Genomic DNA, 25572 nt, shown 5'->3' with positions numbered 1-25572 from the left:
CAAATTGTGTAGCCTTCTCTGCCTCTCTTTCCATTGTCGTGACACTGTGCCAGAATGAGGAGGGCTTTTTCCCCCCCTCCCTCCTTCCTGCTCTCTCTCTTTCCACCTATGCCAGGAGCCTCAGCTCTCCCCTTAAAAGTTCTCTCATTATGGAAAATGCTTGTGCTCTGTAGTTAGGGGATCACTGGCACAGTTGTTTCAGAAATCTTCAGTTACTTTCCCTGTTTTTCATCCCATTTCTTATTTCTGTCCTCTCTCATATGCACAGCTGGACCTCTAATGCACAGATGACTCCCAGCTCCACTGTAGTTCCCTGGTAGCATATAATGGGCAGTTGCTTTCTCTTCTCTATTTAATCAGCTTTCTGTCTTCAAGAAAATATCCCTTGATGAATTCCTCCATACACCTTCATTTTCTCTGTTGTTAAATATTTTATTCCTTTTGTAATTCTGTGCTTTTTGTATCACTTATATCTCAGGATCAATGGGAAGCAAACACATAAACTTAGTCTACCATCTTGATTTTGAACAACGTGTTTCCTTCTCTTTGAAGTAAAGTGATTGGATGAGTTCATCTCTAACGTCCCCATATCTAAAATTTGTTATTAAGTTATACAGCTGTAAAGTCCCAGCCTAAACTTAGATTTATTCATTCTGGCACCTTATTTTCTCATTTAGCTCTTCCCTTTTATGTTCTTTGGTTCATACTTTTTTCCTGAATTAAGTATATAGATGTACATGTCCTTTGACTTCACTGGAAACTGCTAAGGAGAACTTTAATAGTCAATAGTACAGTCACAGGCTTTAATCACCCTTTTATGTGACACAAGAAAGAATTGTATTAAAAATACAAAAAAGGTTGTATTTTTAAAATTGTGACATAGGTAGCATTGAATACATTTTAGTGCTTTCCTTATCAAATGAAAACATAACCATATATTTATTGTATATATATATATATGCTTACAAATTTTTTCTTATTGGTATATTAATTTTTAAATAATAATGATAACATATAATATTGATCTGATGATTTATTGATTATAACATACAAAAATTGTATAATGTGAACAATGATGAAAACATCACAAGTCTTATGACTTACATGGTGTTCATATGTTAAATGTTGTTGACTGATTTTTATTGACTGAGTTAACTAAATCTTAGCTAAATTTCATCTTGACTCTGACTTTTATATCTCGTATAAAATTTTATACCTTTACATACAATTTGAAAGATTTTGGGAAAAGTAGTTGAATAAAATAACTGTGGTGATGGGATAATTTTACTATTCCAAAGAAAATTTATTGGAAGTTAAATCTAGAAAGGACTTAGAGATTATCTAGAGTCTAGTCCAGTCTTCTAGAAGAATGAATTGTCTGGCTAACACAGATGCCAGCCCACTGCTTACTGGAGTTAATTACAATAATCTGCCTGGCTAGTTAAATGTCTTCTTCCTCCATTTCTGCTTGTGGTTTCTCCTTTACTCATTGTGTGTTTGGCGAAGAGGACAGCTTCCCATATGGAGGGTCACCTCTGGTGTAGGCTATACCAGATGTTCAACTGCCACTAATAAATAGATTTTGAGTTCATTGACCTAATCTAATAAGGTTAAATCCATGTTTCTGGGTAAATATCTTTTTCTAAAAAAAAAAAATGTAGCGCTTAAATATTACATTGTTTATTATTGGAATTTGAAAAGTAAATTAGATCATTTAAAAAACAGTATTTTAAGGCTCCTTAAACTTAATTTTATTAATCATTATTTTAAGGAATTAATATTTAACTAATTTAGTTCTTAATATCTTAAAAGAATAATCCAGTACCATGTATTTAGTACAAAACTTCAGCAGGGGCTGATATGTATTTAAATTGAGACCAATGATTTGGTTTTTGCTTTGACTTGTCACTTCTTAGGGGAGAAAATATATTTAAATGCTTAATTGTAAGATGATTTAGTGTGCCATCTTTCCTTGAGTAATTTATTTTAAGCTGCATTAGAGTATGTGGAAGCATAGTGGCTTATCCTTTCTAAGCATCTTCAGAGTCATTCAGTATAATTTTGTATGTGTAAAGGGATAGACATTTTATTTTTTGTATTAAAATCACTTGGGAGAGATACTCGTTGCCTCTAGACCTAACTGAACTAAAATTTCTGGAGCTTAGAAATCTACCTTTTTTTGCTTAAAATTTGAGAATAACTGTTCTCCAGGAAAGAACCCTTTCAATGGGCTGGTGTTTTCTAAATTTGCTGGTTCAGCGGACATTTAGTAACTGCTAAAGTTCTCAGTATTTTAATGCTGACTAGACAACTTGATTAGGGAGACAAAAGTTTGGAGGAGGATTTATCTGATTAGTGTGGGTGTAAAAACTCACCTGTAAATCTTCAAAATAAAATGATAGTCACATTTATGTGATTAATTAATGCCTTTAAATTATAGCAACACACAGTCAGCTTGCTTGTCTTAGAGTGTATTTTGCTTTGCTACTTTAAACACCACTTCTGTTGTTATTGGAATACATTTTCCTTTTTTATTTGATTGCCTGTCTGACTTCCTTCTCAGACTAACAGCAATGATCACGCAGCCATGTCGGTAAGTAGATACAAGCTAAAGCTAGCATGCAAATTAGAAAATAATGAACTTTCTGCAGGCTTATTTTTCTCTGCATAGGTGTTTATGGTAAATTCTAATTGTTTTGGCAGTGTTCTTGTTATATTTGTATTTTTATGGAAACCAAAGTTTGAAGATAATACTAGTAGTTTTGGTGAAGCAGTCAAGATTCTCTGGGACTTGATTGTGAAAGTTAATATCATGATGTGTCTGTGGTGAGGGCAGTGCTTTGGGAAAGCTCTCTGTGGTCACCTCATGCATGAAAGGCCACACTTTGGAGATATTTTCCTTATCTGCAAATGAGTTCAATAAGAGTGTATAGCCTATAGATTTTTGTGAGGGTTAAATGAGGTAGTATAACATGAAATGTTTAGAAAAGTGCGTGGCATAAAATAAACACTCAAAAAATATTAGATGTTATTACTTGGTTGTAAGACTATTTATGCTTTTCCTGAATGCTTTTTCTCTACAACACTTACCCAAACTCTACTTGTAGAAATCCAACTCAGTGCATAACACAGTGTGGTTCATGACCCAATGCAAATGTTTCTTTTTCACTCTGAGCCTAGTATTGTTCTCCTGAATTGCCTTAGCTTCTACCCTTTTTTAATGGCTTCATCACATTTTGCTTTTTATTGTATTTGTTCATCCTTTCCACCTCCAATTATAAGCTCTTGACGGCCAAAATAAGAACTCAAATGTTGTTTAAGTATAGATATCGAAAATTATTCTTATTTTTTAAAAAAATCTCATCTAGCATTTGAAATTTAAATGTTCCTAACCTATATTTTGTCCGTTCTGTTCTTATTTCTATTACTGAAGTTCAAATTTTGATTATTGTAATTGTCTTCTAATTAGTCTCTGCCAATAGTCTCTCTTTATTGCAGTTCATCCTGCATATCAAAGCCAGATAATACTTTCCAAAGCACAGTTTAATCTTATTTTCTGTATTCAAAAACTTCAGGGTCTCTCACTTATCTACTGAATTAAGTAAAAATTCCACAGGCTAACAAATAAATGATCTCAGCCTCTTTCTGATACATTTCTGTCCATGATTCAACAAGGGCATTTAAAGTGGAAAATTCACTGTGTCCTGGATCTAGCTTCAATTTTCTATCTTGTCTTCATTTATAACTGTAAAAATCTTGGATCTCTTCCAAAAGACATCTTTAATGTTACCTCTTTCATGAAGCTTTTGCTAATTCTGTTTAACCATACGTTGATACTTTGTGCCACTTTCATGGTACTATTTATATTTTGTCTTGTACTGTGGTTGTAGACTTGCCTTCTTTCTGCTATTGGAATTTAATCTGTTTATGTTAGGAACTATATGTACTCATCATTGTATCTTCTGTAGCACCTAAGCAGTGTGTTACATAGAATAAGTGCTCGATAAGTATTTTTTAAAGTTAATATGAGAGAAATAGTGAAGAAATGGACTACTATAAAAGTCATTTTCTTTTTTAAAAAAAATTTATTTATTTTTGACTGTGTTGGGTCTTCGTTGCTGTGTGCGGGCTTTTCTCTAGTTGTGGTGAGCAGGGGCTACTCTTTGTTGTGGTGCATGAACTTCTCATTGTGGTGGCTTCTCTTGTTGTGGAGCACAGGTTCTAGGTGCGTGGGCTTCAGTAGTTGTGGCACACGGGCTTCAGTAGTTGTGGCTCTTGGGCTCTAGAGCGCAGGCGCAGTAGTTATGGTGCATGGGCTTAGTTGCTTCGCGGCATGTGGGATCTTCCTGGACCAGGGCTTGAACCCGTGTCCCCTGCATTGGCAGGCGGATTCTTATAACCACTGCGCTACCAGGGAAGCCCAAAAGTCATTTTCTTATATGTTTAAAAAGTGTGAAAAGTATACTGCAGGGAGTTCCCTGGTGGCCTAGTGGTTAAGATTCCCAGCTTTCACTGCTGGGGCCCAGGTTCAGTCCCTGGTCGGGGAACTGTGATCCTGCAAGCTGTGTGGCGCAGTCAAGAAAAAAAAAAAGTATACTGCAAAAATCAGAATTTTTGAATCAAGAAATTTATTTGTCAAATATAGAATACTTTCTAGTTTTGAAGAGAAAGTTTGCAGTCTGTTATTTACAGACAGGAATTTAGAAAATGTCTATATGAGTGTGATTTCGTAAAGATGTTATCTTAAAAATATTTGATTAGAAATATTTGAAAGAATAATATAATTCAGATCACAACTCTCTAGATGCAATTATAAATTTTGAAGAGTGATTAAAATAAAATAAAAGTACCTACAAACACCAAAATAACTTGCAAGTTGCCAACACTAAGGACAAACACTTTGACTCATGGAAGAGACAGGCCCTCATGCTTTCACTTGACCTTTTTGCTTATTAAATGAATGTAGTAGTTGTTAAGTACTTATTAAGCATGCTAACAGGTTTCCTGCAGATAGACCATATGCATATTCAAAATGCAGAAGTGATACTAACCCTGCTATCCAAAAAAAAACTCAAATTGTTTCTTGTCCTGTATTTCAGAAGCAGGGATAGATTTTGGGATCAGTTTTAGATACATATTCATGAGAAATTTAGAAAGATTTGGCACTTGAATGTCCAGTGTTTTGAAAAAGTTACTTATATGAGATAATTCTTTCTGTGGTGATAAATGAGGTATTTCTGTGACACATTTTGATATTCATTTCCATACATTTATAATCAGTTACTTCCAAGTACATAGAAATCAACAAGAGCAAACCATTGACAGTTTATCAGTCAGTACATTGGAGAGAGGACTTTGAGAGAAAATGTAAATGAAAAAGTTGAAAACAGTCAAAGCCCACTATTAGAAATAGAATTTATATTTTTTCTTAAGCTTTTTCATAATGTAATAAAAGTTATTTTCACTGCTGGAAGTAAATTGTAAAAAAAAAAAAGAATCTTGCTTTTTAGTTGAAAACGAACATACTTGAATTTTATAACTTTAATCCTTTTAGGTATTAAGTTGCTGTCTCTATTAGTTAAATGCTGACTAATCTTGGTGAGAAATTTAATTTCATAGTTTGTAAGTCTTATGTGTGTATATAGCATAGCATACTTAAATATTTCCCTGCTGTCAAAGGTCGTAGAAAACGGTATTTTGAATTGCTCTTAATCAGGGCATAGTTGGAAGAAGTAGTAGTAATAGAAGGCTTTTAGAAGGAAACAGCATGGGAGTTTTAGTAGGAAGCCAGTGGGCTAGGAGAGAATTACAAGAACGACCTGTAACAGATCAGGGAGATATAAACGGAAATAAGTAAAGTGGACTCTGGGACTTCCCTGGTGGTCCAGTGGGTAAGACTCTGCACTTCCAGTTCAGGGGGCCTGGGTTTGATTCCTGGTCAGGGAACTAGATTCTGCATGCTGCAACTAAGAGTTCGCATGCCGCAACAAAGAGTCCACATGCTGCAACTAAGAGTGCGCATGCAGCAACTAAGACCCTGTGCAGCCAAAATAAATAAATATTTTAAAAGAATAATAATAAAAAATAAAGTGGACTCTTCCCAGCCTATACAAATACACACAGTATTAGTACATACATGCATGTGCACACTTACAAATATCCTATAACTTTACTCTTTAACGGCTGTAGATGAAATAAACCACCATTGATGCAGGCTTTATGAACAAAGGATCATTTTGAACAGGAAGATTCAGTATTAAAAACAAATGAAAATGTACCATCTAGCAGTTTCACTACCAGATGGCAGCAGAGAATTCATGTTTAGAAACTTACTTGAATTTTTGCAGATAGGAATAAGTTCTAGGAATGCAAATGTTATCTTTCCCTTTAACCTGTATTACACAGTAGGAAGAAAAAAATAGAAGATAGATCTCTCCCCCCACCCCCACCCCCGAGTTAAATAGGCAAAAGTGGAGATGGGGGAGGAAAAGAGACTAAAATATGTGGATAAGAGATTGTTTGAGTTGGAATTTATGTTTTATTGTGAGCAGATGAAGATAGCGAAAAGGAGGTCAGATCCCCTGGAGAGAAAGAAAGGAGATGGTAGGGAAAGATGTTGGAGTCAGAAGTTTCCTGTGCAAGCCAGGGTCTGGTGAGGCTAAAGAGCCCCTACTTTTTTTTTCTTCCCTGTACGGAACAGACAGGAATGGATAAGGGTGAGGATAGAGCTGATGGGAGAGGTAGAACTGCTTTGGTGAATTCATATTTACAGAATGTTTGCAGGTCAGGTAGAGAAGACAAAATGCAACAGGCCAAGATGCTGATACATACTCATAAAAAGCTTATGCAAGGTACTGTAATACTGGGCTTCCCTGGTGGCGCAGTGGTTGAGAGTCCGCCTGCCAATGCAGGGGACACGGGTTCGTGCCCCGGTCCGGGAAGATCCCACATGCCACGGAGCGGCTGGGCCCGTGAGCCATGGCCGCTGAGCCTGCACATCCGGAGCCTGTGCTCCGCAATGGGAGAGGCCACAGCAGTGAGAGGCCCGCGTACAGCAACAACAACAAAAAAGAAAGATACTGTAATACAAAAAGTAAAGAGATTAGACTTTGCAGAGTAAAGTCCCAACAAAAGTGCATGTTTAGATGAATATGGAACATAGGGGAGGAATTCAGAAGATAAGCAACAACATTTTAATCACTTCATTTTCTTTCATTCAGGAGACTTTAAGCCTGGTAGGGAAGCTGTCATGTTTTAAATCTTTCTACCTCTTATGGAAGGAGGTGTGGTAGATGGTAGCATTGAGATTTAAAGCCTTTGTCTGTTTGAAAACAAGAGGGGGGCAGTTGACCTACTTATTTTTCACTCTCAGGGTATTGTTGAATGTCATTTGCAAGATTGTCTTTAGGAAAAAAAAGGTAAGTAGATAACTTACCTTGTTTGCTCCCTCCTCCTGAAACTTAGCTGGGCCCTGTGAGGCTCCCGGGCATGGAGGCCTCTTTTTTTTGGTCCCCCATTGCTTGAAGGCAAGACTCCAGCCTCCATGACCTTGCCTGAGTTCCAAAGGGCAGATTTGAACAGTTGCTAGTCAAGTGAGGAGCAGCCAAGAAACCACCTGAGGCCAGATTATAGGGACCAGAGAAGCTCATCAAGATTAGGAGACCACCTGAGACCCTGCCTTGTCAGCAGCCCCTAGTCTTGTCAGCAGCCCCACCCTTCGGAAGCATTGTTATAAAACTCCTTATCAAATCCTCCTGGGTTGGGACACATAGTTTTTCAAGGCAGGAGACTGCTGTGTCCCCCTTGGTCTGGCAAAGTATTCATAATAAAGCTATCCTTTTCTCCTTCACCCAAAACTCTGTCCCTGAGATTTGGTTCAGCACCGGTGTACAGAGAAGCTGAGCTTTCGGCATCACTCCTTTGTATGAGTTTTGTTTTGTTTTAATATGTATCCTCCCCTCACATGATACATTTCCCTGACTCTTAAACTCCTGTCCCAGGTACCCCCTCAACTGGAAGTGACTCTAACAGTATTTACCCCAGCCACATTCTCACAATCTAGGATTTAGCCCAGTGAAATTACTTGTTCAAAAAGCCCTTAACATTCTGGATGAGTATACCCAAAACCTTTGAAAATTCCCAAATATGAGAATACTGCTGTGCCATGTAATTTCTTTCAGAAATGGTATAAAATATAATTGAAAACTGTAGACCTTAGTGAGAGTTACTTTATCCATGTCGGCTAACAGAAGACAGCAAAGCCACATTGACTTGGGGAGGTTGGGACTTTGACTGCATTCAGTCTGAGTGGTTCCTCCCTGCCCAATACCCGTTTCACAGAGCAAGTAATTCAAATGTGTGCCTCAGCAAATGAAGCCCTGCTTGTACTGGATTCTCAGAGTCATTCTTAAAAGGTTGAAACCTAAACATAAATCCTTGAATGACAAAGGCCTGCTCTGTGCTGTTTATATATACATGGCTATGTTTATATCAGCCACTTCTTGGCTTGGGTGACATTTGTCCGTTTTATTAATGATCATGTGGAAATGAAACTGTGTAACCCAGGTTGGGACTTGAACCCACGGGCCAGGACTTGAACCTGGCGAAAACCCAGGTTGGGACTTGAACCCACAGTCTTTTAACTGAGATCACATGCCTGGTCTCAGGACTTAATGAGGTTCAGGTTCTTGATGTCTCATCACAGAAAGAATAAAGTGAGAGACAATGTGATAGGTAAGAAGTGATTTATTAGAGAAAAACACACTCCACAGACAGAAAGTGAGCCATCTCAGAAGGTAAGAAAGGTACCAGGGTATGGGGGTTGTCAGTTTTTATAGGGGTGGGTAATTTCATAGGCTAATAAGTGGGAGGAGTATTCCAGCTATTTTGGGGAAGGGGTGGGGATTTCCAGGAATTGGGCCACCACCCACTTTTTGACCCTTATGGTAGGCCTTGGAACTGTCGTGGTGCCTGTGGGTGTGTCATTTAGCTTGCTCATGTGTTACAGTGAGCGTATACTGAGGCTCAAGGTCTAGTAGAAGTCGACTGGTCCACCACCTTGGACCTAGTTGGTTCTAATCAGTTTATGTCATGTTCTTGGGCTCTGTCATTCTTTTAAAGGTTGTGCCCTACCCCCGCCCCTCCTGTTTCAGAAATAATCTATGTTGTCTAACCTGTTAGTGATTCTGACAACTTCTTTGTAAATTTTAAGTCATACTGGGGTTGTGAAATAGTACATTTTAATGATTATGTTAGCCCTAATACTCTGAGCTGTATCCTTATGTAAAAAAATGAGGCTATGACTGCTATCACAGAGCTGTTGCTTTGATAACAGTTCCTGGGATACTTTGGTTTTTCAGTCTTAATTCTTGTGGCTTGACCATAGTATTCAGTCTCCATGTGGAAACTTCTCTTGTATTTCTTACATTTTCCAAGTGAGAAAGTTATAGGGTTTGATATTTTATTGCTTCCCTACTTAAACATGTACCTAATTGCCCAATTTGCTGTTATCAAGTCGATTTAAGAGGTAGGAAAAATCTGTCAGTTCCTACATAGTACAAACTAGCTCCCTCTTTGTGTTATTTTGGACAAGAGTGCATGCAGCTTTTACTATTTTATCCAGATTTCTGGTATAATCAGTAGCTTCAAAACCTTGACCTCTTCTAGACTTTCACTGCTCTACTTGTCCTTGCATCCTCTTTCTGCCTTTTAAAGTTAGGAGGAGTTTGAAGATGTCATGGGACTGCCATGACAGCAACAATGATACTTGCAGAAAGCTAAAAATCTGAGTGTTACATGTCATCAAAGTCCACATTCAAAAGATTGTTTACAAAAAAGAAAAAGGCCACCAAAGTTTGATGAGACCTATGGTTGGGATAAGGAAGCTGGGATAAGGCATGAAATAGAAATGTGCCATATATTACAAGTGTCCTGAAGTTTTCCAAGTTTGGGGAATTTTTTTTCCTACCTTGTGATACTTCTATTTTATTTTATCTGTGTGTGTGTGTGTGTGTGTGTGTCCCGAGAGCAAGCCTTTATGTTATGTCTTGTATCCTTATGATTGAGAATTGTTTAGAGGGGAAAAAGGGAATTCATAATTGACTGTGGGGATTGTGGTTGACTGATGTGATAACCACTTCTCTGGGGGCTAGAGCTACTTAGATGAGGACAGAGAGAGTATGAGAGGAATAGAGAGGTGTAAGGGAGGTATTTTAGAGAATGTTAGGGGTGTTAGAATAAGTATATTTTGATAGACCTATGAATTTTGGGGGCATAATCTCAAAACTATGTCTTCAAGATAGTGTTAAAGTTATTATTAAAACTCACTAAAGGAATTCATCTTGATATTTAAACCTTTATAACTCATCTATTCTGTAGTATTGGGAAACGGAGACATTTCAGTTTTATATAGTGTGTTCAGCCAGAAAATAGATTAAAACATAACTTACTAGGTAAAGGAATCTTTGTGCATTTGTGAAATCACCTTGGAGAAATTTTCATGTTTTAGGTATTTTTTTTCCTGATTTAATAACATTCTTTACATTTGAGTAAATGTAGTTTCATATAGTAAAATGTAAATTAGTGATTCTTATGTAAAAGAGAAAGAAGAAGAATAGATTTCTTAAATTAAAATGTCTACTTTTCAACTAGGTATCATTTTTCAATTAATAATTTATTTCTAATTTTAATGTTTGCTCCATATTTGATGAAAGACTTCACTCTTTTGGACTATGTGTTTTTTTTTTTTTTTTTTTTTTTTTTTTTTGCGGTATGCGGGCCTCTCACTGTTGTGGCCTCTCCCGTTGCGGAGCACAGGCTCCGGACACGCAGGCCTAGCGGCCATGGCTCACGGGCTTAGTTGCTCCGCGGCATGTGGGATCTTCCCGGACCAGGGCACGAACCCGTGTCTCCTGCATCGGCAGGCGGATTCTCAACCACTGCGCCACCAGGGAAGCCCTGGACTATGTGTTTTAAGAGGCTAAAAATTGTAGCTCTTTAGGAGACTGACCAATTCATCAAAATACTTCCTTTCGTCTTTTGTCTTCCCTCCGAAAAGGCTATTTCATAGTCTCATAACTGAAATTCATGAAGCAAACTGAGAGGCAGTAAGTTTGAATAATATAGCAGTATTTTACTATTTTTATTTAAATAACTTTAAAAGTTAATAACAACTTAAAAAAGCCACATAGAATCAGAATGAATAAATTTGCTTATCAATGTTAGATTTAATATTCAAATTGACCATGATCTTATTTGTTTTCCAATTTTTCCTAACAAGAGTTACATAATCTTTTAAAACAAAACCTGTTATCAATTGAAAGATTAATAAATACAGCACATAATATTTCTGAGTCTATATATTTTTTTGACTTAAAAAAAAAAAAAATAAGAAAGAAAGTAGGTTTTTGTGCCAAGTTGATCTTTTGTGGGGGTATAAATAAAGGAAAGGGGATTCTCCGGGGATCATTAAGGAAAGTAGACCAACGCAGAAAGAATGGTTGAGATTTCAAGAGTACATTTTTATGTTAAATGTATTTGAGAGAATGAAAGCAGCATTGAAAAATGCTTTCAAATAAGTACTATTGAAATCAAACCTTCCTTCTTTATTAGGCCTTTGAAATAAGAGAATGGTGAGACAGAAATGAAAACTTCCAATGAAAATTCAAATGTGTCAAATTAGTTTTTAAGTATTCTACATTTCTCCTACTATTATATGAGAGTAGATCTATCAAAACATTTCTTTGAAACCAAAACAGTTTTGAGCTATAATCTAATAAAATGTGTTGTATTTTTGTTACCATGTCATTTTACAACGTTTCAAAGGAAGCAGAGTATCTTTAGCCTAATCTATAATAGTAAATTATTTTGAAAATTTGGCTTGATATACAAACAGATGTGTTTTCTTGATTCCTTTTAAACTGAGGATTGGTGGTTTGTGGTTTATTGTACCTGTGATTGGCATTAAAAGCCTTATTTCACAGCTTGCAGTGAGGGACTATTGGGTAAAGAGTGTCTGTTCCACAAACTAAATTCAAAAAGTGTCAATCAAGGTCTCACATAGGTTACTTAGAGAATGAGTTTTCTTACTGATTTCACCAAATGTCACCTCATGCTGTCTTTGATTGGCACAGCCTGGCAGGGAGGATGGATGAATCTGTCACCGACCCGGTTAATTGTGTTGCTGGTCTCAGTCTGACATTAGGTCTTTGACTCTTAAGTGGCTCAATACAAAACAAATTAGCAGATTGTAGTCATATTTCTCATTCTATATGCTTTGACTTTGTTGAATGCAGTCCATAAATCATATTGACTGACACACAAGTAAATGATGAAAGCTGCTTTTGAGACATGGATCTAGAAAGCAGCACTGTGAAGGTGCCATGGAAGGATGCATATGGTTGACCCTTTGGGAATTTCCTAGGAGCCAAATGTCTCTTTACCACAATTGTTCTTAGAAGAAAAGCTTTTGAGTAATGCAAAAAGGATCTAATATGTCAGCAGATTCTCTTTTACAAGTTCCTTTGAAATATAAGAAGTTTGTCCAAGGGTTTTCTCTCTTTACAAGTTGTTTTTCAGCAAAATGTTAGATCAGGGTAAAAAAGTAGTACCTTTAAAAGTTTGGCAGGTGTTTTTACTTATTTACTGAAATTTATGTTGTTAAAGAGGAGAATGTTAATAATAGTTGCAATTAATTTTTCAGATGAGGGCAGCAGAAATTTCTAGGTGCTTGATATTAAATGCGTTGTGTTTTCTCAGTCACTTCACTTAATTATTTTGCCTTTGTTTGTTGTAATGTTGAAAACCAGAGCATCTCTAATGAAAAAGGCTAGTTTTTAAAGATAGTTGTAAAAGTACTTAGATTATTTTTGTTCTAGAAAGTGATACAGTATTAAAAGGATCAACAATAATAGCAAAATAGTGTTCAGAAAGGGGTGTTTTGGTTATACAAAAGTGTACCAAGGGCTACAGGCATCAAAAATGAACTGCCAGAGATGTTTTTGGAATGTGTGAGTTTCTGGAACATTAAAATTTTCTGTCTCAAAATAAGTAATAGATAAAATTTAAGAATATTCACATTTTATAGTCAGGAAGTAGACATTTAAAAAAGTATAATCTTATAGAAAATAACTTTAAGTATTTGAAGGATTTGAACCTTTGATATTAATTTTGAGCTGTAAAAAAGGAAGAAATTTTCATTTGAATATTTTACAAATATTTTAAACTTCTATCTTTGAGAACAATAAGCCTGTATTTAATATGCATAATCAAAGGAAATTTTTAATTAAGATTTTATTATTACATGTGTTATTTAAACAAAAAGCTAAACGTGTGTATGCGCGCGTGTGTGCATGCGCACACACGTTTTCATTACCTATATCCACCAAATTTATGGAATAGCCTGAATTTTTGTACTAGTACCATCATTTTGGCTCCAGTACTATTGCTACATAGTCATTTGTCACATCTGAACCTGTGTTAAAATTTAAAGATCACCTTAAAATAATACCACTAACATTATGCAATGTGTTTGCTTATGAAATGAATGTAATAATAATTGTTTTGGCAATTTATTAATCTGCTTTTGCAGTTAGTACATTATAGTGGCAACATAAGTAGTACATGGAGCTGATTTGATGGAGAAGTACATTAAACTAAAACGCACTAGTTGTTCCATTTGGTCAAAATGACATTTCCATTAACTATTCTCAAGCCTATTACATTGTAATTAAATTACATGCCATTGATTTCTTCTTTTTCTGTCTCCCTCCTGCCCCTCATTCATATTGATATTATTCTGCTTGGAGAATGGAGCTGCATGTCTCCTAGACTAATTCCCCTTGGGTTTGGGGGGTCTTGAAGCATGCTGGGTTTTGCATTGTTTGTTACATTCCTTTTTGGCAGTTCATCAGTATCTGTCAAATATATTGTTTGCATCAGCTTTTATCTCTAAAGTTTTTGATTTAGATATTGGCATTCCATTTCAGATGCACAGTTTTTCCACTGTGCATAGTGTCTAAATGCTGAAGATTCATAAAAGTTGCTTGTTTCTAGTCTGACTTTAAATGTGTAATTTAATGAACAGCTGTTCTAGTAAACTTGAAACTATATTTGTTCTTTTCTAACAGATCAACCCTATGTAAACATTTTTGCATCTATTATAGCATTTATGTTTGGAAGATTTTCATGATTTTGCAGCTTTATTGGCCTTTGTGATAAGTAGGAAAAAATATAATTATCAAATATCACTGGGTAAATATTTGTTAATGAGAATGAGGCAAAACACGGCACATCTTCCAAGTGTCATTTTTTCTAACCCTGTTCCTAGATCTTTGAATCCTATCATGGGAGTCAATCCATCACCAAATCACATACTTGTGGTTTGGAGACAGCCATACTAGGAGCAGCATTACACTGGAAAACTTTACCTAAAATAGTTTTTGTAATATTTTCTTTTAAACTTTTAGTTGAAATAAAAAGCCTGCTTAGAAGAACAATTTATACTAAAAGCAATATTATATTGTGATCCCTGTAATCTGGAGGCTAAACATTTAAAATTATTTTTTTATCATTTTAAAGAAGGTATAGCCTGAATCAAGGCTGTCAGTCAAAATTCATGTAGAGTTTTAGGAGCTTATTATAGTAGAAAATATAATATATATACTAAAAGACAACCACAAGTATTTATAGCTCACTTAACTACATATTTCTAAATTATCAGATGATTCTAAAACTTAATTTCTAAAACTAAATGAAGATATGTAGATGACTGTGAAATCATATTGGTATGCAAGCTTCCTTTTTTCCCTCCTAATTGAAGCTGTGCTATAAACTAATATTCCTATTAGAAGTAAGGACTTAATGACTCAAAGTATATTTTATAAAGTATATTTTATATATTACATACATATCAAAGTATATATTATAAAGCATATTAGGTATAGTTTCAATTCTAAGAAATTACACTATTAACTTCTTTAATTCTTGGCTTGGTTAACTCTATAAAGGAAAGCTTAAAGAGCATTATATGAATAAAATGTTCTGTCAACATGACAGTTACTTTATGTCACAAATGTCATATTTTAATGTGTATTTTAAAAAATACTTGAGGCATTTCAAGACATGTGAAATAATAAATAATGGGTTTTAAACTTGCACTTTAAGTTTTCTGCATGCAGTTAGAGCTTTAATGATATTTATATCCTGAGAAGGACAAGTCAACAGAATATTACTTTCAATTCCTATGCTAAAAGACAGCCACTTAGAATACAGAAAGAGAAAGGCCAATAATTACTATTCTACCCAAAAAAACCAAAAAAATGCCATGTATATAACTTTTGTGATACACGATGATATATTTATATGTTTGTTTGTTTGTTTATTTTTTGGTTTGGATATTTGTATAACAGGGGAAAGTTGCCCAGACTGCTTGCATGTCAGCCTGCCAGCATCTGTCAACATCATTAATGCAGATGCTCCTGGACAGTGAGTTAAAACAGATAAGCATGGGAGCCGTTCAGCAATTTAACTTAGATGTCATACAGTGTGAATGTAAGTACCTTATTGGTTAAATCTGATGCATTTCTAAGAATCTATATTTAAATTATATGAAAAAATGGTATATAGTAGGATAGTTCATAAAGGAGGGAAGAGGCCTGATTCAGTTAAACTTTCAGCAGCCTTAGAAGCAACTTCTTTCCAACAAGAGAAAAATATCTCAGTTTCACATTTAGGGCCTCTAGAGTGGGGGTCCCCTACTGGTCCACGGCCTGTTCAGAACCGGGCCGCACAGCAGGAGGTGAGCGGCGGGCGAGCGAGCGCAGCTTCATCTGCCGCCCCCCATCGCTCCCATTACCGCCTGAGCCATCCACCCCCCTCACCCCCACCCCCCTGCCCATGTTAAAGTTGTCTTCCACGAAACCGGTCCCTGGTGCCAAGAAGGTTGGGGACCTCTGCTCAGAGAGGCACTGAAGTGACAATCCAGACTGGATAATTTAAAAGGTGATTCATTTATGATTCATTTTTTTCCCTTTATTCCTTCTTTTGGTCATTCTTGTCTTCTTGCCAGGACTCTCCTGAGGTTTGTAGTAAGTGAATGAAATTATTCCAAGTTTGTCATTCTTACTTTCCCGTAAATAACTTTTCAGATACCTGCTAAAGAGTAATCTTAGGACCCTGCATTCCAAGTGAAGCTTCTTTTATATTCTGAAATTTTGATTCTCTTTCCCAAAGAATTTCTCAAGTCTTTACCATTACCATTGTTTTTCACCTTATTTTCTTTAGGTGACAAGTTAGCAGATTCCATAATCTAATGTTGACATTAGCCAGTCACCTTCAAAATTGAATGTGCTATTTAGTTATTTGCCTTGTTATATATACTTCTAGATGTAGTTTACCCTTATACAGAACATGAGTTTATGGAACAATTTTTTGCATTACTTTCAAATGATTAAATGATAAAAATCCCTGGTTGACAGTTTAGTCAGGCACCACTGTTGATAAATTGAAAATCAGTGGGGCACAAGAAGGATTATAAAATATTTATTTGGGCAGATTTTGCAATAATATATTCTCTGTGAAAGATGTTAAAAAAAATTAAATGTCGGTGGCTTGCACCTGAAGCAGGAATGACAGATTTTTTTTTCAACAAGTAAAAAATATTTGTCTGCTTCTGTATGTAAGGCATTCTGCTAGGAAAAACATATTAATATTAAAAAGAATAATTATATAGGCTCTTTGATCAGATCAATTGTTTATTACACAAAAAAAGAAATGCAAAGTTTTGAAAAACCCACCTATTTCCTTCAAAAAAAGAGAAATACTGATCTACAAAGCAAAAGAAAGATAGTTTTTCCCTAGGGAAGAAAAGGATTCATTTTCTTTTCCTAGAAAGCATTTCTAATTTTCTCTAATTAGAAAACCTTTATATATTTCTTTCTCAAAATAAAACTATCATTTACAAAATGATATTTATCTTGTATTTACAAAAATATTTACCAAAAAGCACTTTAAAAAATGTTTCTAACTCAAAGTAATTGTTAATTCATTCTACAAATAACTTGAAACTGATTTCTTAAAGTTCTTTAAAAGCTATCTTACGAGAGAATTCCCTGGCGGTCCAGTGGTTAGGATTCCGCGATTTCATTAAGGACCTGGGTTTGATCCCTGGTAGGGACCTACGATCCCACAAGCTGTGCCGAAAGCCAAAAGGAAAAAAAAAGTTGTCTTATGAGATTATTTCACTATGATAATGCTTATGTAAACATTTTACATAAATATTGCTTGAGGGTGGTTGAGCCCTTTATTGGCATTTGGTTGTGTCTTCTCAATTAGATATTTGTGTTAAAAAATGGAAATTGCTGTTTGGTTAGGCAGCCTCAGGTACCTAGAACTTTTCTCTGTCCTCTTACCTCTCCATGAAGAGTAAGCCTAACTATACTTAGAGAAAGACACACAAAACACAAAACTTTGCCTCTCTGTTACATCATAGGACAGTTTCTCCCTTTAGTTACTTATTTGGGTGGAGTTACTGAAGGCTCCTTTTAAAATGTTGATGTTTTCTTAAAAGACTAATCTCTTGGAAGAGATTATACCTAAGTATAAAGTATAACTCAGTTAAAGATATCTGGGGTCAAGTGCAAGAGGAATAAACCCTAGCCTGATGGGGGCCAAGGTTCTGGTACTATAGATGTGGAAAGGGAGAAACCAGGACTCAAAGACAAACCACAAAAGATAACTCAGCTTCCTATAAGATTATGGCTGTGGTTGGCTCTGCTCCTTAATTTTTATCAAATATTACTTAATCATCACTTAATACAGTATCACTCATTCAGTACTCACTGAACAAATAATAATTGACATTACATTTTTTATTCCCCATTGGCCACACCACAAGGCTTGTGGGATCTTAGTTACCCAACCAAGGATCAAACCTGGGCCCCCCGGCATTGGCAGCTCAGAATCCTAACCACTGGACCACCAGGGAATTCCCTGACATTGCATTTTTCATGTCTATTCCACGCTCTTTCTGGTGCAAAAGAATTATCTACTCCCCAACTCATGACTTTAAGTGATTGATACATAAATCACTTAAAAATGAAACTTAGCTTTCTCTAATAATATGTTCAGAGAATTTTAGTTTTCATCCCCTTTTTTTTTTTGGCCTCACCACGCAGCTTGCAGGGACTTAGTTCCCTGACGAGACATCGAACCTGTGCCCCTGTAAAGGAAGCATGGAGTCCTAACCTCTGGACCATCAGGGAATTCCCTTCATCCCTGTTTTAAATAGTGTTTTTGTTTGTTTGTTTTTTAATCTGGAAGAAAGCAATTTTTTAAAATACAAGGTTTATTTTCAGTATTAATGCCATATGTATGCTTTCTACATATTGGGGCAGGGAAAGGAGAAGAAAGGGAGACAGGAAAAGGAATTTGGCTAGGTAAGAGGAAGGCTAGAATGTATGGTAAATTTGTGAAGGGAAGGAATCTGGATGCCTTAAGAATCAACTGGGATATGAAGAAAATAGGCAGATAGTTCAGATGTAGAATCCTAGAAACTAAATGATCATTGAGTTTCACCACCTGCCTAGTAGTACATACTCACATACTCCTCTACCTTGAAACACACTCTAAAATAACCCTGTCAAGTAGTTGTCCAGCTATTCCTTGAACATTTAATTTGGGAGATTAACTACTCTTCAGAAAATGAGTTTGCATTTAATATATTACTCTGTCAGTTTCTCACATTGAGCTGCAGTAGTTTTCTCTAAACTTCTCCTGATGGACCTAGTTCTGCCTTAGGGCTAGAGTCACCACTAGTCCATATTGTGCCTTTGTGCAAATTAGAAAAGATATTCCCACTGAAGGGAAAAAGTCCTCCAGTGTTGTCCCCCTTTCTATGAATTAGAAAAAAGTTTACCCTTTTTCCAGCTGGACACCCCCACCAAGGCACATGACTTATCAAGTGAAATGTGAGCTAGATTTCAGCCCCTGTTCTCTCCCCACTCCTCTCCTCAGCTGGGCACCTGTGTATAGTAAGCAGTCTGATAACTACAGGTGGCAGTTCCGCTTAGGGTCGTATAGAGAAAACCGAGTCTTCATCCACAAGCCAATTATATGAAAACTGCTCTCATATCTTTCTGAATCTTCTGAAGGCCAGAGATAAACAATTCCTCTTACTGTTCTCATGTGATAATGATTTTAGGTCCAAAGCTCTTCTTTGAACAAACTGGTTTGACTGCCTTCTGTTTAATGTCTGACACCCAAAGTTGAATACACAGATACCCCGGTGTGGGGGAACCAGTATAATATGTAGTTGGACTATCAAATACATTGTTCCATATTTTGTACTTTATTAGTAAAATCCAAACTGTTATTACCTTTTTCGGTTACCAGAGTATACTCTCGAATCATTGAAGCTGTAGCATTCTAAAATCTCTTTATCTTTCTCTTTTTTTTAATGTGTGATTGTCAAGCTTTGTTTTTCTTATACTTGTATGATTAGTTTTTGTTTTAGGATTTTAAGATTATCCCTATGAAATTTTATTTTAAGATTTGTCCCACAGCTAGCCTATTGAGATCTTTTTATATCAAAATTTAATATCATCTGCAGATTTGTAATCATGCTTTTATTTAACAAGGTCTTTAGCAAAATGTTGAACAAAACCTGATATCTGTATCCTGATATATAGTACATCAGTGATTCTCAAAACATGGTTCCCAGATGAGCAGCAACGGTATCATCTGGGAACTTGTTAGCAGTGTGAATTCTTTTAAAATTTTATTTAATTTATTTATTTTCTTTATTTTTTTTAGCTGCATTGGGTCTTAGTTGCAGCATTTGGGATCTTTCGTTTGTGGCACACGGGCTTCTCTCTAGTTGTGGCATGCGGGTTTTCTCTTCTCTAGTTGTGTTGCGCAGGCTCCAGTACACGTGGGCGCTGTAGTTGTGGCACACGGGCTCCAGAGCACATGGGCTCTGTAGTTTGCGGCACTCAGGCTCCCTCATTGATGTGCGCGAGTTCAGTAGTTGTGGTGCGCGGGTTTAATTGCCCCGTGGCACGTGGGATCTTAGTTCCCCAACCACGGATCAAACCTGCGTCCCTTGCACTGGAAGGTGGATTCTTTTTTTTTTTTTTTTGCAGTACGTGGGCCTTTCACTGCTGTGGCCTCTTCTGCCACGGAGCACATGCTCCAGATGCGCAGGCTCAGCGGCCATGGCTCATGGGCCTAGCCACTCGGCAGCATGTGGGATCTTCCCGGACTGGGGCACGAACCTGTGTCCCCTGCATTGGCAGGCGGACTCTCAACCACTGCTCCACCAGGGAAGCCCTGGAAGGTGGATTCTTTACCACTGTACCACCAGGGAAGTCCCAGCAATGTGAATTCTTGAACCCCACCTGCTGAATTGTGAATTCTGGGCACAGGACATAGCAATTTCTTTTTGAGTAGGCCTTTCAGGTGATACTGATGCACAGTAAAGTTTGAGAACCACAACATTACATGGGTCTATCTGTTCATATTGACTTAGATTCATTATTCAAAATCTTGGGTATCTTTAGATTTCTTCAGCCAGTTGCTAATTCCCTAGTTGAATCTAACTCATAGTTTTGAATCTAAATCATAGCTCAAAGCTATGAGCATCTTTGCCAGATGCCTTGCTGATATATAGGGATAATAATGGCCATTGAATTTTCCTCATCTACCATTCTAATTAGTTTTTCAAAGAAGAAAATGTTACTACTCTGATTCTTCATAAACCCATATTGATTCATAGTAATTACTTTCCCTTCAAGAGGCTCGGAAACTATTACTTAAAAGTCTGTGACTGGAGACTTCCCTGGTGGCACTTATACTTGTAACCCAGTGGTTAAGAATCCGCCTGCCGGGCTTCCCTGGTGGCGCAGTGGTTGAGAATCCGCCTGCCGATGCAGGGGACACGGGTTCGTGCCCCGGTCCGGGAAGATCCCACATGCCGCGGAGCGGCTGGGCCTGTGAGCCATGGCCGCTGAGCCTGCGCGTCCGGAGCCTGTGCTCCGCAACGGGAGAGGCCACAACAGTGAGAGGCCCGCATATCACAAAAAAAAAGAATCCGCCTGCCAATGTAGGGGACACAGGTTCAAGCCCTGGTCTGGGAAGATCCCACATGCCACGGAGCAAGTAACCCTGTGTGCCACAACTACTGAGCCTGCGCTCTAGATCTCGCGAGCCGCAACTGCTGAAGCCTGCACACCTAGAGCCCATACTCCGCAACAAGAGAGGCCACTGCAATGAGAAGTATGTGCACTGCAGTGAAGAGTAGCCCGCGTTTGCCTCAACTAGAGAAAGCCCCGGTGCAGCAACAAAGATCCAATGCAGCCAAAAAAAAAAAAAAAAAGTCTGTGACTTGTTTGTGGGATTAACATAAAATCCTACTAGTCTGTTTTACACTAGTAAGAAATCCAGAGTCCAAGGAAGTTAGATAGCAGAGATCAGGAACTAGATACCATAAACGACCAAAGATCTTGGGTAACACAAGAAAGGCTTAAGTCAAAGAATTTAAGCAATAAGAGGTTAACATCAAATATAAGCATCAAGAATGGCCTTTATTCTGAATTAAATTTCATAATTTGGTTTGATTATTTTTCTATCCTCATTACTTTGTAAAAACATTATGCATATATTTCCTAGGCTTTAAAATGTCAGTCTGCAGGTAGAAACAAATAGCACAACCAGCTGAAGTTGTGGAGGTAGAAAGTTAAGAATAATTCAGTTTCTCATATCATTCAGCCATGTGCTTTTAGTTTTTGTTTTTGTTTTTTTCTGGTAGTGAAAGAATTAGCACTGATCCATCTACGTACTCACTTATTTTTTCAAACAGTGTGTACCCTTTTCCCTGGTATTCCTTGTGACACACATACTTATGAGTTAAATTGGCTTGAACTCAAATTTCAGTCTGTAACTGAATTTTTTCCATGTAGAGTCAACTGATTTGTAGGGAAGATTCATTTATTCAGATGTTTAATGGGAACCTACTACCTGTTATTACTGGGAAATCAAAGATGAATCAGGTTTCAAAGATCTCACACACTAGATGGGGAGAAAACAGACATGTAAATAACTATAATAGAACATAAATTCTTTATAGAAGTATATATCACTTGTAGAGAAGGAGCAATTAATCCTACATGCCATGGGGTTGAAAAGATTGACTATCATAGAAGTGAAATTTGAGTCTTAAAGGCTGAGTCAGGTTTCATCAAAAGCAAGGAAGGGCATTCTGAGCAGAGGGAATGGCATAGGCAAAAGTGCCGTGATGAGAAAATGCTTAGGGAATCTTCATACAGGCTTGTATAGCTAGACTACAAGATGCATGATTGAAAGCATTGAAAGATATGGCTGGGAGAAGTTAGACTTCTGAATGCTTGGACTTTATTTAATAAGCAATAGAGATCCATTGAAGATTTTTAATCAGGACCATGACATGATGAAGACTATATTATAGAAAGTTAACTCTGTGTCATGTGGAAATTGAACTGAAATGAGAGAGGTACTACAAGTAGGAAGACCTGTTAAAAAAGACTCTTGAACTTTTTCCTGTGAAGGGTAGAAGGAGCTTGACTTCGGGCAGTGGGAATGAAGAGAAGAGGATGGATTTCAGACATTTTGAAAGGAGGAGGGGAGGGAATACCTAAAATTAGCGAGTGAGTAAATTTGATATGATTTAGGTGATTAGAATCAGAGACTCACATAGTAGAAGAGACCCGAGAATGCATCCCCTGGTTGGGGTGGGTGGTATGAAGAAGGGAAAAAAAGAAAGAGAAAAGGAGAGGAAGGTGAAGAGAGAGGAAAGATTTAATCATGTAGGATAGATAAGTTAAATTCAACATAGAATTTATAATTGTCAGCACCCAATGCAGAATGCTATGCTCATAGAGTATTTGTTGCATCAATGAACAAATTAACAAATCAAGAAGTCTCTATAATCTGCATTTACTTTTCTAGAGTTCTCCTAACTTTGTTATCAAAAAGTTAAGGCCAGGGACTTTCCTGGCAGGTCCAGTGGTTAAGACTCCACATTTCCACTGCAGGGGGCACGGGTTCGATCCCTGGTCAGGGGGAACTAAGCTCCTGCATGCTTTGTGGCGCAGCCATACATACATACATACATAAAATTCTGCCTCTTTTTTAAAAAAAAGGTTAAGGCCAATTGATGCAGCTGTAATTTTCTTCGAGACCATTCAACTTCTTGATATAGATATAACTGATCATTTTTTAAAATTATTCTCATATTTGATGACTGTGTTTATTTTTATAAATTTATTTTATTTATTTTTGGCTGCATTGGGTCTTCATTGCTGTACATGGGCTTTCTCTAGTTGCGGTGAGCGGGGCCCACTCTTCATTGTGGTGCGTGGGCTTCTCATTCCGGTGGCTTCTCTTGTTGTGGAGCATGGGCTCTAGGCGCGCGAGTGTCAGTAGTTGTGGCATGTCAGCTCAGTAGTTGTGGTACCTGGGCTTAGTTGCTCCGCGGCATGTGGGATCTTCCCAGACTGGGGATGGAACCTGTGTCTCCTGCATTGGCAGGCGGATTCTTAACCACTGCGCCACCAGGGAAGTCCCAGAAGTAGTAAAATTTAAGGCAAAGAAGAGTATGGTACTTTAGAGTCATGCATTAATTAATTCCTTCATATCTACCAAGTACTTGGCATTTAGGGGATACAGTGGTAAACAAAACAGAAAAGGCCCTAACCCTCTTGGGGTTTAGGCCCATTGGGGAGGCATTCATTATATGACTGCACTAATAAATATGATTATAAGTTGTTAAATTCTAGAAAGTAGATGGTACTGTGACAGAGTATAAGAAGCACACCTAATTTAGATAAAAAGTTGTATTGATTGAGAATATTAGGTAGGGCTTATGCATGAATGAAGTAGACATTTTTGGTTAACTTGACCATAAGCAATAATACTACTATAACTGTGTGGTTGGAGAAGTCAGGGAGGCATTCCATTCGGAATTGCAAAGGTAGCCCCCCAACCAAAAAAAAAAGCTACATTGAACCTTTAATCCTGTTACAGATTTTGTATAAGTTCAAGAGAAATCACTTCTTGGAGGAGCATTTGCCAAGCTTGGCATGAAGCTGATGTTCTAAATCTGTGTATGTGCTTTTGTTTTATTAAACACCTCTTATATATTGGGTTGCAACAGAAGGCACCTTACAAATGCAACAGTATAGAGGAAAAAATAAAAGTGTCTTCTTAAGTTCCTATAAAGCTATCTCAGAAATTCTTCACATCCCTAACAAAATAACATTTCCAAAGCATCAGGCAATCAGAAGGATTTGAGGTACCCAGAATAGGTCTAGAATGTACTTTTCATATATTCTACACAAATACCTAATTGAGGTTATTAACTCCTAAGAGTCTAACATCTTAAATTCATAAGCACTAGAAAAGCTCCAGCTTGAAGAGCACTGGTACCTTTTTCAATGATGATTTATTGAGAAATAGGTGAATCTCTAGGTTTGAAGGCCTTGGTCTTTTTGCAATTGGATAAAGGCTTAGCCCACCTCAAAAAAAAAAAAAAAACAAAGAAAGTCTATAGATTTTTTTGTATGTATATGGCTATGACCCCAGGGCCTCTAATTCTAGCCTTGAAAAAGGTCCATACCCCAAAATAGAAGGGTTCAGGCAAAATCATGTCGATGGTATGAGAGGATATTTGTCTTTTTTTTTTTTTAAGTAAGCTGGATGCTCTTTTATTATTTGCCTACTTGAATTTGTACCTGGTTTTAATGGCATTTAGGGTATCAAATTTAGGCTGCTTTGCTCCTTTTCCAAGAAAGGGAGAGGAATAGATACTACCTTATATAAGAGTGGGGTGATGAATGTAGAGGGACAGTTGGTTCTAGAGGCTTGCATTCCCCTGCTACCAACCACATGTAACAGAATTTAACAGTCAAGAATTCTAACAAGACCCCTGACTCCCAGGCATGAGTTCTTCACCACCAGAAAAACCACTAGATGGTGCTCTTCGTCATCGCTTCTAATGACACATCTGGTCCACATAGAATACGTTGCCGAGCCAAAATTTGGGTTCTAACTAGCGAATTTAAATCTTCAGATCTAGTAAGAAATGGAATTATGAGAAATCTTTTCAATATGCAGTCTGTTTTTATTTACAGTCATTCATTTATTTAGTTATGAAATTATTCCATTTTATATGTCCTTGCCTTGTCATCCACAAGCAATCTTGAGAGTTTATTTAGCCTAGCCTCCTCACCCTCTTTTTCAATCTTTTGATCTATTTACTCTTCTGATTCCATGGGCACTTTTTCTTCCCCTTCCCAATTCTCCCTACCCTGTGTAAATGTTTTCCAAATAATCCACCTTACAGTAAAAATAACTGTCTGCCTAGGACAGGCTTGTTCAAGGACATATTCCCACTGCATTTAATTTCAGAGGTTTATATTTTCATGCCAGGATAAATACTTATAGCCTGACTTCTTAGCCATCTTTGTTCCCCCCATACAAATCCTGTACATCTGTGCATATATCCTGAGGGCAGGAAGGGCATATTTTCCTGCTTAAAGTTTT

General features: G+C 37.0%; 1 protein-coding gene across 6 annotated transcripts in view; it reads left to right on the top strand.

Moving 5' to 3' along the window:
• The window catches only part of EXOC6 (exocyst complex component 6), a 209931-nt gene that overhangs the window by 142380 nt on the left and 41979 nt on the right, over window positions 1-25572 (top strand). For 3 of the 6 annotated variants that reach the window (XM_059055444.2, XM_059055447.2, XM_067025036.1), the window contains exons 19-20: window positions 2564-2593; window positions 15408-15549. In XM_059055444.2, coding sequence (XP_058911427.1) covers window positions 2564-2593; window positions 15408-15549 — 172 coding nt within the window. The remainder of the gene's footprint in view (window positions 1-2563; window positions 2594-15407; window positions 15550-25572) is intronic. The other 3 variants (XM_059055448.2, XM_059055449.2, XM_067025037.1) reach the window with 1 other exon arrangement.

Source organism: Kogia breviceps, chromosome 2 (genome assembly GCF_026419965.1).
Source record: "Kogia breviceps isolate mKogBre1 chromosome 2, mKogBre1 haplotype 1, whole genome shotgun sequence".
Lineage (NCBI taxonomy): Eukaryota > Metazoa > Chordata > Mammalia > Artiodactyla > Physeteridae > Kogia > Kogia breviceps.
The sequence above is the reverse complement of the archived record's forward strand: the minus strand, read 5'-3'. Positions and strand labels throughout refer to the sequence as shown.